The 17,101-nt window shown below is 43.9% G+C and overlaps 2 protein-coding genes across 3 annotated transcripts; one reads left to right on the top strand and one right to left on the bottom strand.

Moving 5' to 3' along the window:
• The first annotated feature begins 218 nt into the window (after positions 1–218).
• Positions 219–9,672, top strand: LOC144022730 (uncharacterized). The gene is made up of 12 exons (XM_077527776.1): positions 219–290; positions 534–627; positions 1,672–1,705; positions 4,080–4,157; positions 4,242–4,381; positions 6,769–6,894; positions 6,993–7,038; positions 7,124–7,189; positions 7,263–7,717; positions 8,214–8,321; positions 9,131–9,224; positions 9,400–9,672. The coding sequence occupies exons 2-12, from the start codon at positions 559–561 to the stop codon at positions 9,435–9,437; spliced, it is 1,254 nt and encodes a 417-aa protein (XP_077383902.1). The 5' UTR covers positions 219–290; positions 534–558; the 3' UTR covers positions 9,438–9,672.
• Positions 8,764–16,648, bottom strand: rbm12ba (RNA binding motif protein 12Ba). Of its 2 annotated transcripts, none has more exons than XM_077527771.1 (2): positions 16,260–16,648; positions 8,764–12,101 (listed from the first exon to the last, which is right to left on the bottom strand). In XM_077527771.1, the coding sequence occupies exons 1-2, from the start codon at positions 16,283–16,285 to the stop codon at positions 9,902–9,904; spliced, it is 2,226 nt and encodes a 741-aa protein (XP_077383897.1). In that variant the 5' UTR covers positions 16,286–16,648; the 3' UTR covers positions 8,764–9,901. The 2 variants fall into 2 exon arrangements, with proteins under 2 accessions (XP_077383897.1, XP_077383898.1); XM_077527772.1 differs by lacking the exon at positions 16,260–16,648 and having other exon boundaries at positions 8,764–11,792; positions 11,872–13,489.
• Positions 16,649–17,101: the final 453 nt, after the last annotated feature.

The raw sequence follows: 17,101 nt of genomic DNA, 5'->3' as shown, positions 1-17,101 counted from the left end.
TCCTCGTAAATGCCTTGGACAAATTAATTTCCTTCAACTTAAATTTCTTTTGACTCGTGGACGCGTGGGGGAAAAATATATTTCGTCATTGATACTGTGCATATTTGTTTTATACTATGGGTCGTATTTCTTTAGATTCAGTCAACAAAAGTTGTTTTTCCCTTTTAATTTAAACAGGCACACCATCGGTCTTCTACCTTAAACAGTTTGCCGCCTCACGTACTAGTCTGCATTGTGTCTGACGGATCAGACACGAAAGACTGCAGGAGCTTTTATTGCACAAATTTCTGGTAAATGTTGTAACATTTTAAGGTTTATCGATACTTTGTGACTAAAAGAACCAGTTAGTTTAGTTTTATCAAAACGTTTATGTGGTTTTCAAAAATGGCTCGACTAGGTCCGAAACGCAGCTACGCAGAAGATAATGGGAACGATTTGTGAATGGACGAATCAACTGTTTCGTAACGTTATGCTGTGTAGTTTAATCCTAAAATGGCGGCCCCATAATGGCTTTATAATTCTTTGTTTTTAAGGTATTTTGGTGAAGAAACCGAGGAAATGAATTTCAACCCTTCAAGTAGCAAACTGAACAGAGGGCCAAACTGGAACGCACAGAAATACGGCCCGGTAAGTATTTCGTTACAGTGACTGTAGAATCCCTCGTATGTGTTTTTTTACATTTTAGTAGTCGTCACTGCATTGTCCGCTGCCCCTCAAACCGAACCAAAATCAACGTTGTGATAAAGGCAACGGTAACGTGCACGACCGTTTTTTTTTTTTTTTTTTTTTTTTTAAATAATGCAATGTCTCTTTCAGTGAGCCTGATGAAATAAACATGGTTCAACCCTAACCCAAACTGAGGGTATGAGTTGAGATCATAATCATAACATAGCTGATAAACAGCAGACCCTTTTCCCAGATGTTTGGGACATCACAATTGTTTATTTCCCAGTTTAATGGAATAAAATTCACGATTACACTCGTGATGCATTCCTTGGTTCTAAAAATGGAATCCTCGATTTTTCCTGAAAAACAATTTGTTATCTGGCTTTAATCATTAGCTTGTATGCAATTTTCCACATTTAGATATAAGGAATTTCAAACAAGGAGCCACTTTTACCTGGCAAGTGAGGCATCTGCCTCAGGTTTGAATCTTTGATTCAAACACTCCTGTGTGGAATTTCTACATTCTTTCCATGCTAGCCTGTGTTGTTTTCATGTACCCTATAATTTTTGACTGGCGACTAGTCCTGGGTGGACCCAAACCCAAACGGGGACATGCGCTACAGAAAATGGATGGATGCATCCAAACAAGCTGAAATTGGTGAGATTTCGGTATCTCATTTTTTTTTTTTTTTTTGTCCTCAATATGCCTTTTGGGAATGGGATTGAGGTCTTGGTCTGTTTTACATGTGGCCACTCTCCTTAATACTCATTCTATTAATTTTTGTGTTAGCCTGATACCCAATGCCCATTCTCACTTGATGAGAATTCACCCGTACTCGTGGCTATTTGTACACCTGTAGCCATGACACTGCTGATGCAGGGGCACCATGAGACGTGGTGTACATCCTGTAGTGAGAAGTTCAGCCCACAGCTAAGCGTCGCCATGTCACTAATTCCTCTATGTGTCTCTCTCCTTCATGTGGACTTATTCCCTCCCCTTGACAGGGCAAGCACCGCCCGCAGCATTCTGCTCACATAGGTAAGTCTTCCATACATGGTACACTGCCTGGACTGAGAGAATTGAAGCGTGAGACCTTGTTGTCTCTGCTTCATATGGGTGGTGGCCTGTCCACCATTCTCTGAAACTCTCAGCTATTGGGCCCATTGTGTGCCGTTCAATGCCATTGTTCAAGGGAGACAATATCCTGTAGCAGGAACAAAAGAGTAAATTACCACAAAGTCAGCTCCTAATGGCAGCCTTAGCATGCCAACCTGTAAGCATTTTGCATAGCAAGTATGCAATTTTTAAAACTAGGAATGTTCGATACTTTTTTTCAGACCGAATCTACTCAACTCTTGAGTAGTCACCGATACCAATACTAAGTATCGATACCACTGGTACTTTTGATACATGTTTACAAGTTTACCTAAAAAAAACAATGACAGATCATTTTTAAAGAAAGACCTATATATCCCAACATAACATTTTCCTTAAAATTGCATGAAATTAATGACAGTTTTCTATTTTTCCAATTTCTCATTTCTGATCGTAAAACGTCCTCAGGGGGCCGTTGCGAGTACCGATGCCTTGAAATAAGGCCGGGTATCAGCCCAATGCCTGGTATTGGTGTCAGCCCATCCCTATTCAGAACGAATCACTGCCTTTACGGATGTGAGTTAATTATCGCGTATTTCCATTGCAGCCCAGCACCGCACTGTTGGGCTTGCTGGCGGGCCAGCCCAACCCCCACACGCACTGCGTTTCCATCTCCAATGTGCATCTGGGACGCTGGGCGGAAGTGACGCATAACAGGCTGCGACCCAATAGTCGAGCACGGGAAACAATACACAACCAAAACACAGAAGCCATGGAGGACGATGCTTCCCGGTATCGGTTGCTCCTCCGGCTTTTTTTTTTTTTTTTTGGGTGGTGCTTCAGATGTGGCGCTTCTTCAGAACTTGCAACGTAAGGAGGATCACCGCCGCGAAGGAAAAGTCGGTATTTTATCGTTTGAAAGCCCTCGGGGCTATACGCTGATAGCAGTGGGAGCGAAGATGTCCATTAATGATGACATCACAGGACCGACCGCCCAATCAACAGCCGTGGTATTTTATGTCATGTTCTGGGCTCGCTCTGGCCCAAGGTAGGCGAGAGGTCCGCGAGCAGCTCGGCACGGTCCACTTCTGACACGGTCAGCTGTAAATGGAAACGCTCGCCAACACAGTACTGGCTTCGCACGGTGCGATGCTGGGCTGCAGTGGAAATGCGCCATATATGGATGCTATCTCGTGCATCATTAGTCAAACCTCACTCTTGGAGAGGCTTACGATTATCGGTAACCAGTGGGTTAGCAGCCCAGGCTTTTAACCTGCTGGTTGCCGCACTTCATACTCAACCAAGGGGACAGTGGTCACATGGGTTCAAGCCTTAAGCAGGACCGCACTGGCTGACCACTGCTCATGTCATAACCTGTCAAACTGTGTGTAAATACTAGTATTTTTCCATCTTCTTTCTGTCTGTTCTATATGAACAGCATCAGCACAGAATGAGGGGGTCAAAGTGGACCTTGCAATTTTCTACCATCGGAAGTACTGGTTATTTGACGTGCGGGGACCGGTTGGTGAAGTTCGACGTTACTGTAATGAAATATTTTGAGATCATAATCGGACCTCTTCACAATGTGAATACAAGTCTGATATGTAAAGGCGTTAGCTATTTGCTAATGCACCTGCATTGTAAAGGGACAGATGGCATCTGCTACCTCGTCAATTGATGTCATTAAGCATTTTCGTGTGACAACACATGCAATTTAAAAACGCATGCTGTAAATCTTAACAAAAGCAGAAACAATTAATGGTCTACGGGCTGTCAAAAAAAATAAGATGGGTATTAAATTGTAATTGAGCACTTTGACCATCAGTGTCAAACTAACTGCAAGTGTCTCAGATTAATAAACGCAAGCATGTGTGTGGGAACACAGTTCATGTGTAGTCAGGATTTCCTGGGATCTCATTGGTTTTTGCATCTCTGCTGTGGTAATTTGAAAGTGTTTCCACTGACATGTTGCAATTAAACCACTAGGGGGCAATCTATCCATTCCTCTTCTTGCATTGCAAAGTTGTCTTCACCTTCTGAGCCATACAAAGGTTCATTCAGCAGTTTGGATTCTGAATGTTCATGTTTTGGCTATATCATGACACACTGACATCCCCTGGAACTCTAATACCATTTCCTACTTGTTTTTGTATTTTTATTTGTGCTTTTAACAGGCTACGGACGATTTTTGGACATTAATTCTTCAAAACACTTGTTAGACACATTATAAAACACAATTGATTTTTTTTTTTTGCTTATAACAACTTTGTGTGATGTTTGGAGTTAAGCACATCTAATATTGCTGTTGTTTCACCAGTATATGTCAAAGGACTATCGTTCCATACTGTGCCATCAATCAGCACAGTGTTGGACAGGACCCCAACCGGCTTACTCGGTGAGCTAAACATTTTCGTCCATATACCGGACTAGTGACCGTTGGACAAAACACTCGAGCCTTCAACGAATGAAATGTTTTCAGGTCTTCAGTATGTGTGGGAGTACCGCAGCCCCAGTAAGACTGTCCCGCCACACTACGAATGCAAGCTTTGCAAGGTGGCCCGCCTGCAGGGGGATATGGTCGCTCATGTGAAAGGCGCACAACACAAGTTTGAATACATGGTGAGTTGTCTCAGTGAACTGATGAGATTACTGCATTAGTCATTTTAAGAATGTCTGGCGTCTTCCAAGTGCAGTACACAGTAGTGGTCTGTGACCAAGAGCTCGTTTTTAATGATATTGGAAAAATATGGGATGTAGTTGTTGAATGTTCTGACGTATAACACGGGCTGAGCAGATGCCATCAAGGACAAAACATTAATGATTTAAGGTGATGTTACTAACATGAAAGATAAAGTTCTTTAATGTGTATTGATAGAATGAATGCCATGTTACAAGATGATATGAGATAGTCGGGTTGTCACAGACACACTGGTATTAAATTCCTTTAGTATAGTGCCAACTTCATTAACGTTTAAACATGCCAGCATAACACACTACACACACACACACACACACATTTATGGCAACACAGCCTGCATAACACACAACACGCACACCCATTTATGGTAACACAGTCTGCACAGCACACAGCACGCACACTCATTTATTACAACACATATACTTAAATTGGAGAAGGGTATTCAGGTTAGGCCTGTCACCACAAGATGACATGAAATGTATTTTTATTCAAGTTCAAGTTTTGTATTCATATTAATCATCAATGGTGTTTTATGGGCAATATGCGTAATGCTTTGAAAGAGTTTTTATTCATAAATAGGAAGTATAGTTCATCTCTAGGACATAGGAGCCACGACAGAATAAAAAGTAGACATTGTCTATAAATGTGTTTTGCAGAATAGACAAAACTGGCATTGCTGAGGGAAGTCACAAGGTGTCATGGGAAGTGAATCTGGGGTTTTGCAAGTTTCGTGAAGTCCACAAAACAGGCCTTTTTAAGAAACTGAAACCGATTGTAAGCACCAGATGTCTTGTGACTCAGTAGTCTGTCAAAACCAGTACAAACTGGCTGGGACACATTCACCCATACTTAGGCATGCTATGTCCAGCCTCCGAGGTTATAAATTAGCAGAAATAAATGAATCTCATTGCAAAAAAACAAAAGAGCAAAGCACCATCGATAGAGACGTGTTTTCTGCCATTTTTGCCCTGGCCCCCCTTTTGCTAAAATGAGGAAGTTCCTCTAACAATTAAGATATGAGTAATTTGTAGCTGACAAGTTATTTTGATTAGTTGTTAGACGATTGCAGTTTTTTCCCCTATTTTAATCTGTTTGTAGTGATAGACCGATATGGTTTTTTTCAAGGCCGATACCGATACAGATTATTTGTAGTCAAGTTGGCCGATAACCGATATTTCAAGCCGATATTCATTTGCAGTAAAATGGGGAGGGGGGGGAATTCTTTCAAACTATATATAATTTCTCACTGAGTAACAAATTCATGTGAATGTAGCTCATTTGGGTTTTTTGTTAGGGTTCGTAAAAACGTTTCAAAAAGATTTTTGCGGTGAAAAATTGTGTGTATATGTTCCAAATGTGTTTACGACAAATAAAAACTGACTGCGAACATCTTACAAATCCTGATGAAAACCCCAAATTCGCTACGTTCGCAAGTATCCCCTGCTCAGTGAGCTTTATCGGCCTTCAGATTCAAAACATGGCCGATGCCGATATTTGTCAAAATGCCAAATGCCCCGGCCGATTATCGGTCTATCCCTAATAGCAAGGAGAGTAAATGGCCAGATTCCTCAATTTTCTTCTTTAGGCATTTTTGTTTAGTTTAAAGATTATTTGACCCAGGTGGTTCATAACAGATTAGCTACCTGTCATAACCACTCATCTAAGGAATAATACTTTTTCAAAGCTTTTGCCCTTCTTTTTACTTTGTTGTATTTCTTCAATTGGTGATTTGGATCGAGGAGCAACATATTGTGAGTACATGAGATTAGACTTGTTTTGAAATTACTTATTAAAGGTTACTCTTTAAGGGTGTTAATCTAAAGTAAGATGGGGCTGATTTTATTTTTTTTTTACTTCCTGCTTTCATTTCTCCGAATGTATTTTGCATAATTGGTGACAGGAGGGTCGTGGCTTGTAAAAAGTCATACACCTACGTTGCTGGACCCGCAAGCCGTACTTCCCCTTCAACGTCTGTCATGGTTCGAACTTCGAAGCACTTGTGGTTATCACACCTTACAACACTTGAAAATGTCAACACTTTCCATTGTCACCTCATGGTCCAACCTTTCCTGCCCATCGCCGTCAGAGCACTTAACAAGATAAAAGCATACAGATGTTGATTGGTTAATTTTTCTCTTATTTTGTAAATTGATTAATGAGGTGTTCCCTCTAAATTGCGGGCTGGTCTCGGGGTAAAATGGAGAAAAACACAACGGCCCACCGGGCATCTGCCCTGCTGGCTTTTTTTTTTAGTCTCGAACTGTACGTCTGTCTTGTATATAACGATACATCTTTGTCTTGGATACAGAAAAAGGTCTGTCCTGACAAAGTCCCTTGGCAAAAGGAAAAACTCTTGACTGATCCTGTTGTGAGGAAGAAGATTAGGGATACTGCAGATGAAATTGCACGATCAGCGGAGAGGGGACAGGTCAAGGTCAGTTTTTGTTTGTGCTGCTATTTAAAGATTTTCAACTTGACAAGATATATCTTCCTGAGTTTTTAGCCCCCCGATTTGTTTCGGTGACGTTTTAGGTGGTCATAAAGGAGCCCTACAACGTACCTGCTTTCAAAGGACTCCGTAAGTTATTTTACTATGAACTCAGTTTTAAATCTTACCTGTTGAAATTTTTGATGCCACTTGGGTGCATTTTGTCTGTTCTCAGGTTCTGCTGAACCCAAGCCCTTGCCCATGCCAGAAAACAGCATGGGGCCAAATGGACCACCAATTGGTGGGTTATATTTGTTACTGAGCAACTTGTGTCCTGTCTTCTCATCTGACTACACACTATTTTGCTTTTCTAGGTCCATTGTTCAATGAGGAGTTGTTTCATGAGGATTTCCCTGGTAATGAAGGTCCTTACGACGAGTATCCGAATGAATATCAGGATGATTATGAGCCATCCAACTTCGGAAACTTTTCGCCCGAGCAACGTTTCCTAGACTCCAGTCCGGGTGAATATCCGGATGAATATGATGAGCCACCTCACTTTGGACGCTTTTCACCTGAGCAACATTTCCCTGACACTGATATGAGTCCAAGACGGTATCCAGATAGACCTGGATACGAAGTCAAGCAAAATAACGGACGGGAACGTTTTAGCCCTGGCCCGTTGTTTCCTGTCGAACGCCAAGGCCCCCGGATTAAGATGCCCCCCAGCTTACTTGACAGACCTGTAAAGAAACCATATTCCAGGCCCAGCCCCATGGAAGCGCAGCTAGGCCGTGGCTCGAATTCAAATGTGCTGCTTCATTACCTGGTAGGTATGGAAGCCCAAAAGTGTCAAAATTCAATAAATAAAAAGGTCATTTTGGAATAACTATCCTGTCAATCAATAACAGACAATTATGTAATATGGCCATTAAATTTTAAAATGAGGTGTTGGTATTATTATGAAAAGTGTTATCTTATTCTTTAATATGTAATGCATTTAATTTTGATTAAATATTTAATGATTAAACGTCATACTTTTTAAAAATAATGATATTTAATTTATTTTCAAGGTTTTATAAGATAAGAAACAGTTTTTATTTCATAATGGACTTTTCCACAAAGGTCTTCTTTTACATAATGGCGTTTTACAGCTGAATGACTTGGTCTGTCACTTAAATGACATGAGGCGGAGCCAGTTAAGTGATTGGCTGAGTCCATTATACAGACATGAGCAGCAGCACTTGCAGTATCGATTCACTCGTGGAGAGTTTAGCGCCTGATGAGGAGCCGCGGCTTGAATTTATTTTTTTATTTTTTTTTAGGAGACCTTCCGGATCAAGAGCGAGAGTGATGCACAGTTGGTGCTGAAGGTGACGCAGAAATTAACAGAGCAGCTGATGGAGTACAGACTGAAAAGCATAGCGCCAAAAGTAAGGAGATAAAACTCATGGAAATACACACAAGTTGAACAGAGACAACTGCACTTCTTGGTCCTAGTATATCAACAGACGTTTCTTTGAATACTGTACACGCATTTAGATTATAGGTCTTCGCTTCTCTTATCACAGTGAGATGACCTGCAAATACTTGGAGGAAAGGTGATCTGAATATTACAAATATTTAGGAAAGGTGCCTCAGTATAACTTTGAAAGCATCTGACCAACCTTTTTGAAAGACGTTAGCCATAATACTTCAGACTCCACCAAAATTTACTCTACATTCCCATGTTCAAAATGAAGGACCTTTTCATGTCGCCTGGACTCGATGACATATTCCAAGGTCAAGGTGGTATAAAATTTAGGTTGCATTCTCTGATGAGGCCCAATACTGCGAGACTCATCGGTATGCAAAACAGTCTACAAGGCCACAAGATTCCCACAAGTCTCAACTCAACTTTATTTATAGACTACTAAAAAACATAGCTGCATACAAACTGCTGCACATAAAGTAAAAATCAAACATATGAAAACAAAGACTGCAAATTAACATATAAACAGCATGTAAAATAAAACTCAAAATGCCAAGTCAAAAGGCAAAACAAATGTGTGTTAAGACATGTACAAACTGAACATTCAGTTCCACTTTGGCTGATTGTCTCATATTTTTAACTCAAAAGTCTCCACAATCAACTTTGAGATGAATCTCATAATGTCAGTGTGTGCTTTTCCTGTCCCTTTTCGGTCAACAAATGCGAAGCCTGATGTAATATATTTAAATTTTTCACATCTGCTCTCCGCAGGGTCCTGATCCAAGTGGCTTTTCCATGAGCGCAAGCTTGTCCTCTTCCAGCCTGTCAAGAAGCAGTGATAGATACGCTCGAGTCTTACCTAAAGGTACACAACAATTCAGCAGATTCTTGTTGGGCTTTAAGCCTTGTGCTGTTTAAACTTATATTCAGCCATAGATTAACGCTTAACGTCCATGCTGAACTTGTAGTTTAAAATTTTAACAATGGATACTGTTAGGAATAAGTCCAAATCAACATAGTTCTTATTGCTTTTCTTGCAGTTCAGCCACAGTTCTCAGATGGTCCCCGCAGATTCTAGAGAAGATGCAACACCACAAGACATCTGTCTTCAGTGTGTCCTCTTGCTGTGAATGTGCAGGAGTAGTTTGATATACACACTGTACATACATTCTCATCATACACCTTTTTTTTTGTGGGTGGGGGTGGGGGGGGGGGACTTTTAGTTTAAACAAAATAATTTTTACTTTGAAATGTTTTTCTGATGCTGCCATAAGAAAACTGTTCAAAGCCTGCAATAAACAAGTAACAAAGGGTTTTCCATTTCTCTTTTTGGTAAATTAGGAGATACAAGCATCCATGTAAGTGGTTGTAACATTAAGAACATCAACTTAACGGAAGAAGTCAGCCATACATGACAGAGGGGGGGAAAAAATGCAGTCCTCAAAAAGATTGTCTTGATTTTTATGATGAAATGTCGGGACCCGTGACCAGCAGGAATGAGAAAACGGTATACGAAACAGTTTTCAGCGTTTGGCTGCTCCTTTAACGCAGGCCCTCGTTTGCTAAGGTGTTCATTTCATTCGGAGTTATACACTTTATAATTGCATTTTCACCCAGCAAGTCTTGGCTGAGATTTTGGGCCATAGTAACAAATTTCAAGGATTTAAACGGCACCATAACCGTACAAGAAGCTTTGCCATCGTCGCTTAAAATAACTACATCTTCTGTTGCAACTTTGTATTTGTGTGAGAGCTTCTGGAGCAGACTTTCCTTCATATTTTCAGGCATGTTTTGAACTGCCAGGCATGTTTTTGTTCTGGCAATCAGGGATGCTGTCTTAAAAGAGGGGCGAGCCCTTACCATTTCCATCATCTCATCTCTGCTTATTCCTGACACTTTGATGGCGCCCGAGCCGACGCGCCAGCCATCGCGACTCAGTGCGTGCTCGTAGTCCGCCTTGTGATTTAAAATGAGAAAGGCGGTGTCTGTTCTCTCACTATTTTTGTCAAGTAGGTGTTGTATTTTTGAGTTTTCCATATCATAACATTTAAACACACTCTTTAAAATAGTCTTGGTCGTCGTTACGGGGAGATTGCAGACTTTGACAATGTACTCTTTACGTGGACTGTGCAGTCTGGCCTTTTTGGCAGGACTGCGTTTCTCCGACGACTCGCGTTTGTGTTTGCTGTTTGCCGGGTCTGTCAGGGAGTTCCTCACGCCGTTATCACGATGAGCTTTTTCACATTCTTTCAAAGCTAGGTTCCACATCATCTCTGTGCCTTTGCGTACTTCTACACAAACGGGGCCCAAGTACCGGTTGTTGAACTGCAGCGCATCATCAGCCTCTTGCTCGCTGGCAAACTTGACAAGGCACACGTGACGGTGTTCCAACTTCATGTTGATTACGACTTCAGCGACCTTGAGCACTTCGAAGAAAGAACTAATATCCGCCTTTGTGGTTGAGTCCGGCAGTCCGAACAGCCTCACGTAGCCGGGCACTGGCGTCTGCGTCTCAGGCGTAATTGTGCGGCTGTCAGCTTGTCTGTTATTTTCCGGCAAAACCTCTCGTTGCTCACTTTGATAAGACTGGAGACTTTCCAACACTGTACAAACTCCCAGAAGAAATGCATTCTTTAAAGGGTCCGATGTCTGTGACTGATCAGCATTTTGTACACGCTCATCAGGTGTAGAATAAGTTGAGTAAGTAAGTGGCTTGTCGCATGTCGGTGAACACAGACTGGGAACAAGTGGTTTATATTTTTGAGGGGAGTGTGGCTTGTCAGACGTCTGTAGAGAATCACAGGAAGCAATATGTGATGAAATTCTGAACTCCAGTAGCTTATCGCAGATCTGTGGACTCCCACTGGGCATTGCAATTGTTCTGGGATCGCATGGCTTGTCACGCATTTGTAGACGCCCACTGAGCGTGGGGGTTGTCCTGGAATCACATGGTATCTCACAGTTCTCTAGACACCCACGAGGATCACGAGGTGAGCACACTTTCTGTAACTTTCCACTAAAAACAGGTGGTGGTGAATTTGTGGGAGAAGAGGTTGGTACGGTTCTAGGATCACGGGGTGGGGAAAGTTGTGGGTTACGTGGCTGAGATTCTCTAGGGGAGTGTTTCTTCTTCCAAATGTACTGCAATTTATGTTCGGTTTCTGAAATACTACTCAAGCGTATAGTCACCTTGCAGCCTTTTAGGAAATGTCCGCTGAAGCCAACAGCGCTTTGAGCCTCATTTTCAGACTCGAAGGCTACGAAGGCCTCGTGCTGCGGTCCTCCCAGAATGCAGACGCCGCACTTGGGTATGCGCAAACCGGGGAAAAAGCCTCGGATATCCTCAGCGCTGGCATTTGGGTCGAGTCCCTTTAACTTCACGACGTTGGCCGTCTCTTTCTCCATCGCGCGCTCAAAACAAGCAGACTCCTTTCTGAAAAACACAAGATAAAAAAAAAAAAGAGGTGGAGTGTAAAGGGGAACTAACCAAATTCGACTGCGGAGATACTGACCGTGTCTTCCGTGCGTAGTTGGGGAGAAAAACTGTGAGTTTAGAGTCTGCGCGTGCTTATTTTGTCGGTCTCTGCCTACATTCTCAATCCCGCCCACTGGCGCCATTGGTGCACGGCGATTGGTCGAAGAAGGTGTTTCGTCACTCCCAATACTTCGGCGCCAAAGCTTGGCTATTTTTTTTTTTTCTCCCTTCCTTCTCGCGCCGAAGCATTTGCGGAAGGATGAGCAGCTGCATCCGGATAAAGTGGTTATAGAAAGAAAGAAAGAAAGAAAGAAAGAAAGAAAAAAGCGCAGCTGCATCCGTTTGTTTTTTTTTGGTGGGGGGGCGACGACAGAACACTACTCACGTGTTTCTATAGTTAATAATTAAATGCAGGTATTTTAGATGCCTTATTTTGTATATCAATTAATTTATAGTATACCTCTCATTACAGAACCTTTCAAAAGGCTCACCTTTGTGCTAAAAACAGTAACATATCCTAAACCGTGAACCAAAGTGGTGGTCAACAACTTCACCTTTTCATTGAGAACGCCGGTATGGTATAAATATTTAGATTGCTCACACTACGAGACGTTTTTACTGGACTTTGACAAAGAAATAAATCCAAATTATTATTATTATTATTATCATTATTATTATTATTATTATTGTTATTCAGCCGCACCATGGCCACCCAGCTCACTATTATATCCTGACAAGCCTCAAACAGCAACACTGGGACCTACACCTGCCTCTGGTCCTCTAGACATCGAACAACCAAAGTTTATATTATATCGATAAATAACACTTCCCCCTACCAGGAACATATGTGCATAAAGTAGAGCATTAGCTAGTTTTTATGTATCTACTTTTTACTTTTATTATTGGGCAATTGTTGTCACGCCGCCACCGGCGTGACGGCCCATGCTTTTATTTTTGTGTTCATGTTTCCTGTTTTATTTTGAATTTCTGATTCCCTTCTCACCCCAGGTCACTTGCCCTTCCTGCAGTTCACTAATTACCGGTCCCCGCCCATGATCATGTCCACCTGCCACCAATCAACCAAGACAATAAAAGCCACCTGCACTTTCCCCTCAGTGCCGAAGTGTCACACACAGTCAGTGCATGGAAGCGTCCCACAGTCCTTATGTCCTCGTTCATGTTGCCAAGTGTTTTTGCCTTGTTTTTGTGCCTTTTCCTCCCCAGTGGAGCGCCTTTTGTTACCCCTTTTGCCTTGTGCCCTTTTTCCTCCCTAGTGGAGCGCTTTTTGTTCTCCACTTTTTTGCTTCCCTGTTCTCCTCTCAGCTTGAGAGGAGACACCTGTTGGCCGGAAATAAACCTGCTGCCTTGGTGGCTTACCTTACGCCTGCGTCTGAGTCCTACCTTACCTCGTCGTGACAGTACACTTCGGCCAGCATGGACCCAGCAGGAATGTCCAAATTGGAGCCCTGGCAGAGGCTTGAAGCCAACGCCCGAGTCATTGCCGAGCTAAAAGAATTACTGGCTTTGGTCCGTGGCGACTGGAGTGATGGGTCGGACTGGCCTCAGAACCCCGAACCTCGTCTGCTGCAGCCTCTCGCCACTGAACCTCGTCTGCTGCAGCCTCTCGCTACTGAACCTCGTCTGCTGCAGCCTCTCGCCCCTGAACCTCGTCTGCTGCAGCCTCTCGCCCCTGAACCTCGTCTGCTGCAGCCTCTTGCCCCTGAACCTCGTCTGCTGCAGCCTCTCGCCACTGAACCTCGTCTGCTGCAGCCTCTCGCCACTGAACCTCGTCTGCTGCAGCCTCTCGCTACTGAACCTCGTCTGCTGCAGCCTCTCGCCACTGAACCTCGTCTGCTGCAGCCTCTCGCCCCTGAACCTCGTCTGCTGCAGCCTCTTGCCCCTGAACCTCGTCTGCTGCAGCCTCTCGCCCCTGAACCTCGTCTGCTGCAGCCTCTCGCCCCTGAACCTTGTCTGCCGCCGCCGCAGCCCCTGGCCGCTTCGCCTGGGCCGCCGCCGCAGTCCCTGGCCGCTTCGACTGGGCCGCCGCCGCAGCCCCTGGCCACTTCGCCTGGGCCGCCACCTCCTGTTCCTCGTCAGGCGGCGCATGGATTGCGGCCGCCACCTCCGGTTCCTCGACCGGCGGCGCCAGGCCAGCGGCCGCCATCGCCTGCTCCAGTTCCGGCGGCGCCCGGCCAGCGGCCGCCATCGCCTGCTCCAGTTCCGGCGGCGCCCGGCCAGCGGCCGCCATCGCCTGCACCAGTTCCGGCGGCGCCCGGCCAGCGGCCGCCATCGCCTGCACCAGTTCCGGCGGCGCCCGGCCAGCGGCCGCCATCGCCTGCACCAGTTCCGGCGGCGCCCGGCCAGCGGCCGCCTCCTGCTCCTCGTCGGGCGTCGAGGACGCCCTCCTGACTGGCCCCGCCGGGCCCTCCTCGTCGGGCGTCGGGGACGTCCTCCTGAACTGCCTTTTGTCTGGGACGGATGGGTGGGCCGTGTTCCCACCTCCGTGCCCCCTTCCGCCCGCCCTTGTTTTTGGGACTTTTTGATGTTGAAGGGCCGTCAGGAGCCGGCCCTTGAGGGGGGGGTACTGTCACGCCGCCACCGGCGTGACGGCCCATGCTTTTATTTTTGTGTTCATGTTTCCTGTTTTATTTTGAATTTCTGATTCCCTTCTCACCCCAGGTCACTTGCCCTTCTTGCAGTTCACTAATTACCGGTCCCCGCCCATGATCATGTCCACCTGCCACCAATCAACCAAGACAATAAAAGCCACCTGCACTTTCCCCTCAGTGCCGAAGTGTCACACACAGTCAGTGCATGGAAGCGTCCCACAGTCCTTATGTCCTCGTTCATGTTGCCAAGTGTTTTTGCCTTGTTTTTGTGCCTTTTCCTCCCCAGTGGAGCGCCTTTTGTTACCCCTTTTGCCTTGTGCCCTTTTTCCTCCCTAGCGGAGCGCTTTTCGTTGTCCCCAGTACCTTTTGCCTGTTTTTCCTCCCTAGTAGAGCGCTTTTTGTTCTCCACTTTTTTTGCTTCCCTGTTCTCCTCTCAGCTTGAGAGGAGACACCTGTTGGCCGGAAATAAACCTGCTTCCTTGGTGGCTTACCTTACGCCTGCATCTGAGTCCTACCTTACCTCGTCGTGTCAATTGTCAGCAACCGGAAATAATTTCACAAGCTAGTCTTCCTGTTGTTGCAATGTAGGCCTCCTATGTCTTAATCAGATTAAGTGCACTGTAAATGACAATTTTTTTTGCAAGTTTTGTGTGTTCTAATTGTCTTTTATGGCCTTTTTTTTTTTTTATATATATATATAAAAGTGGTTTGAATTCTTTGTTTCAAAAAACAAAGCCAAGCCTCGTACCACATCTTCTTCTATATTAATAATTAAAATTTCCAACAAACAAGGAATGTAATTCTTGACAAAACGCCTCCCACTTGACCTTCTGTTAGCCAAGGATCGTTGTGCAATTTATTGCTGCCATTTCTTTCTGTGAGAAGCAGAAGGACGAATCATCTCATATCTTTAGGATGAATTGTGGCTGGAATGTGGTCTTTGGGTCCTTTGGTTCCTTTCCTGCATATGCTGTGCTCTTTAGTTGACTTGGTGATTGGTGACTTCGCTACACCCGGTTCGGGGTTCTTCCGTCGGACATGAATCAATTAAATATAATCAATTTCATGTCCCTGTTCGGGCGCCAAGTGTCTGATCTCGCGTACCTGGCCAACTCTCCGTTATAAAGGGTTAAAATCCCCCTTTGGCTCTAACCGTAGTAACACGTATTTTTAACACATTCACTGCCAGCCCAAAAATACATCATTTGACGTCTTTTTTTCCATCAATGGCAGTGAATGAGTTAAGGAGGTGACGGGCACTTTCCAAGCTGGCGTCGAAAAGTATTCGTTTAGGTTCTCTTGTGCCCCAGTTTTATAGCATAGCCCCATCTTACATTAGATTAACACCCTTAAAGAGTAACCTTTATTGATTTAAGGATAGAAATCTAATCACACTCTTTTTATAGCGGCTCCTCTTCTAATGATTGGTTGAACTTGTTAAGAGCTAAATAATTTTAGCTGACCTTGTTCGGCCCGCAAGGGCTTGTTTTATTTTACTTATTTTAAGCCGAAGTAACACTTTAGGATTTAAGGAATACAGCTACCACTTATTTAGAATTGTTATCTATTCGGTAAGAGATAGTTAAGGAATATCAAAGTATGACTAATAGAAATTAAGGTTTTAAAGTAGGAAAGCGAAAGTAGGATTTGAGAAGTCAATGATTAATATTATAATACACATAAAGATTCTAAGCCACATTTTGTCTTTCTTGATTTATTACATGATTAATATTCAAAGCAATAGCAAAGCAAAATCATTCAATAGAGATTCTATACAAAAAGTATTCTTAAGACAGGTCAAACCTCATATACTCACAATACATAGGTTGCTCCTGTGTCCATGATGACAAATGGCAAAGTTCAACAAAGTAAAAGAAAGGGCAAAAGCTTTGAAGAAGTATTATTCTTTCGATAAGTGGTTAAGACAGGTAGCTAATCTGTAATAAACCACCGAGGTCAAATAACCTATAGGCCAAAAAGGCCTAAAGGGAAAAATTGAGGAATCTGGCTATCTAATCTCTTTGCGTGTAATTTAATGAACATTAGATAAGAATAGGAAAACTATAATCTTCTAACAACAGATCAAAGTAACCTGACAACTACAAATTACTCCTATTTCTTACTTGCTAAAAGACATTCCTCAATCTAGCAAAGAGAAGCCAGGGCAAAAATTGTAGAAGTCTCATCTAACGGAACTCCGTTGACGATCCCTTCCATTTTTGCAATGAGACCTCTTCAATTCTGCCCTTTTATAACCGCGGGGGCTGGTCTGAGCTTCTCTGGGTGTATGTCAGGGCAAACAAAGATGTGTGTGTATGTCTCAACTGGTTTATACCGGCTTCAGCAAAACAACTGAATCATGAGATGTTTGTGCTGACAGTCTTATGATTCATCCATCCATCCATTTTCTTGGCCGCTTATTCCTCACAAGGGTCGCGGGGGGTGCTGGCGCCTATCTCAGCTGGCTCTGGGCAGTAGGCGGGGGACACCCTGGACTGGTTGCCAACCAATCGCAGGGCACACAGAGACGAACAACCATCCACACTCACACGCACACCTCGGGACAATTCGGAGCGCCCAATTAACCTGCCATGCATGTCTTTGGAATGTGGGAGGAGACCGGAGTACCCGGAGAAGACCCACGCGGGCACGGGGAGA

Source organism: Festucalex cinctus, chromosome 7 (assembly GCF_051991245.1).
Source record: "Festucalex cinctus isolate MCC-2025b chromosome 7, RoL_Fcin_1.0, whole genome shotgun sequence".
NCBI lineage: Eukaryota > Metazoa > Chordata > Actinopteri > Syngnathiformes > Syngnathidae > Festucalex > Festucalex cinctus.
The sequence above is the reverse complement of the archived record's forward strand: the minus strand, read 5'-3'. Positions and strand labels throughout refer to the sequence as shown.

Excerpts from the sequence above, each read along its gene's own strand:
- LOC144022730 (XM_077527776.1), top strand. The coding sequence starts at position 559 with ATGAATTTCAACCCTTCAAGTAGCAAACTGAACAGAGGGCCAAACTGG. Across the intron at positions 4,158-4,241 it reads GACCCCAACCGGCTTACTCG|GTCTTCAGTATGTGTGGGAG; the intron begins GTGAGCTAAACA and ends AAATGTTTTCAG. Across the intron at positions 6,895-6,992 it reads CGGAGAGGGGACAGGTCAAG|GTGGTCATAAAGGAGCCCTA; the intron begins GTCAGTTTTTGT and ends GTGACGTTTTAG.
- rbm12ba (XM_077527771.1), bottom strand. The coding sequence starts at position 16,285 with ATGGACACAGGAGCAACCTATGTATT. Across the intron at positions 12,102-16,259 it reads ACAGGAGCAACCTATGTATT|CTGCTCATCCTTCCGCAAAT; the intron begins GTGAGTATATGA and ends ATCCGGATGCAG.